Source organism: Megachile rotundata, chromosome 6, assembly GCF_050947335.1.
Source record: "Megachile rotundata isolate GNS110a chromosome 6, iyMegRotu1, whole genome shotgun sequence".
Taxonomy (NCBI): Eukaryota; Metazoa; Arthropoda; class Insecta; order Hymenoptera; family Megachilidae; genus Megachile; species Megachile rotundata.
This window is the reverse complement of record NC_134988.1, coordinates 3611517-3613544: the sequence shown is the minus strand read 5'-3', so window position 1 is coordinate 3613544 and position 2028 is coordinate 3611517. Positions and strand designations below refer to the sequence as shown.

Below are 2028 nucleotides of genomic sequence, written 5' to 3'. Positions count from 1 at the left end.
ACAAAACAGAAATGCTACTCAAACAGTTAGTCCTTTCGATAAATAATTATGAATACTTTTTTCCAGACGTACGATATCCACGAAGATGTTGCTGGGCACAACGATCCTTTTATCGCTACTGCTGTATGGAACCGCCCAAGAGGACTTTCCGGACATTTGTCAAAATCGAACTTTAGTTTTGAACAATGTAATGGCTAGTATACTGCAGCCGGATTTCATTAATTCTCCTGGTTTGAAATGCCTAAGCATCCCATACAGTTACATCTTTACTACAATGGATGGTGCTTTCAATAAAGTACCAAATTTGGTATACCTCGATTTCGGAATAAGCAGAATTCCGCCAGAAAATATGTTCTCTTTTGGTAACATGCCACACCTCCAACGACTCATTATCCGTAAACAAGACGCACAATTTTATAGCGGCGTAGTATCCATAAATAACGTCTACCCGGCACTTGAATATTTGGATTTAAGTAATGAATTTGGATATTCTCAGATTCAGAATATATGGAGCCCAAAAAAATATCCATTTCCAAACTTAAAGTATCTAGACATTTCCGGAAATAGGTTTTATAGTTTTATCCCTTTCGCCCTATGGGACGATACTTTGATACATTTGAATGTTAACAACAATAGGCTCTCAAAAGTTTATCTTACGCAGTCAAGCAATCTAGTAGAACTACTGTTGGATGGCAATGAACTTCGCAGAATAGGCGATAATTATGATTTGGACCTATCGGGTTTAGACAGTTTGGAATACCTTTCTGTAATAAAAAATAAACTCAATTTTATTAGTAAGGAAGCATTCAACGCAACGCTTAATCTTCGATACTTGGACGTCTCCATGAATAATTTGTCAACCTTGCATCCTGAAACGTTCACGAACTTGATCTCGCTGGACACTGTTATTTTGGATTATAATCATTTCGATACTGTCCCTGTAAAGGGACCTTTAAACGTAACCACCTTATCGATGATTTGCAATAACTTAACGTATTTATCAGCTAACTCGTTGCAAAATTTGACACAACTGAAAAAGTTGTCTTTAGGCGGAAACAGGATCCAGCTGATCGACTCGGATACATTCAAGTCTCAAGGATGGTTGGAAGAATTACATTTGAACGATAATAAGTTGAAATACTTGCCAGACTATTGGTTCCAATACCTAAAGAACCTTCGATACTTAGACCTATCGGGAAACGGTATTACTTCCATTGAATACATGTTCAATACAGATAATTTTTCTCTGGAACGTCTTTATCTTGAAGGTAATCCTCTGAAATACATAGAGCCTAACGTGCTGACTATGATACCAAAAAATGTCACCATTTATCTAAATATTGGAGAGCAACGTTCCAAAAATTTCTGTGGACTTTAATCTGAACAGATCAGGAGATGTACTTTTTGATGGTGTGTGATTGTTTAAGGTGGTTGTATGATGATAGACAAATTCAAATGTTAACACGTTGATATTCACCAAATGAAGTAATCGCGGATAACAATTTTCAATGTAAAATAAAGAAGTAAAACATTTTAATAGAAAAATATGGAAAAACTAAATATTTTTTTGTTATTCGTTCGATATAAACTACTTGCGAAAAACGTTAGTTGTAACATTCATTATAACTTATTTCTAAGACTTTACAGTAAATTATTTTCATATCTTATTCTTCTACAATTTTTTAACATTTTAAGATAATTTAAAAAAGGGTTCTTATTCTGTCCACTACTTGCTATATTCTCAAATGTTTTTTTTCCAATTCCAAAATATCCGTGCTTGCAAGTATTCCTATTCCAAGCTTTTAAATTTCTAAATTAACAATCATTTGAACTTCAGAATTCTTCCACTTCTGAAACTGTTAAATTGCTAATTTTTCAAAATTAGAAGTTTTGTAATTTGAATTTTGTAAGTTTAAAATCTTCATAACGAACAAAACCATATAAAAACATCTTTTAAAAAGTTTTAAAAGCAAAATTGCAAACTCCGGCTCTATTTGACTCTTAAATATAGTATAAAGAATATCTCAG

The 2028-nt window shown here is 33.2% G+C and overlaps 1 protein-coding gene across 1 annotated transcript; it reads left to right on the top strand.

The window, feature by feature from the left end:
• On the top strand, positions 1-1540 carry LOC105663167 (uncharacterized). Its single transcript, XM_076532702.1, has one exon. It carries the CDS (start codon positions 86-88, stop codon positions 1376-1378), a length of 1293 nt encoding a protein of 430 aa, XP_076388817.1. The 5' UTR covers positions 1-85; the 3' UTR covers positions 1379-1540.
• The last annotated feature ends 488 nt before the right edge of the window (positions 1541-2028 follow it).

What these genes read in the sequence shown, in the direction of transcription:
- LOC105663167 (XM_076532702.1), top strand. Translation starts at nt 86, where the DNA reads ATGTTGCTGGGCACAACGATCCTTTTATCGCTACTGCTGTATGGAACC.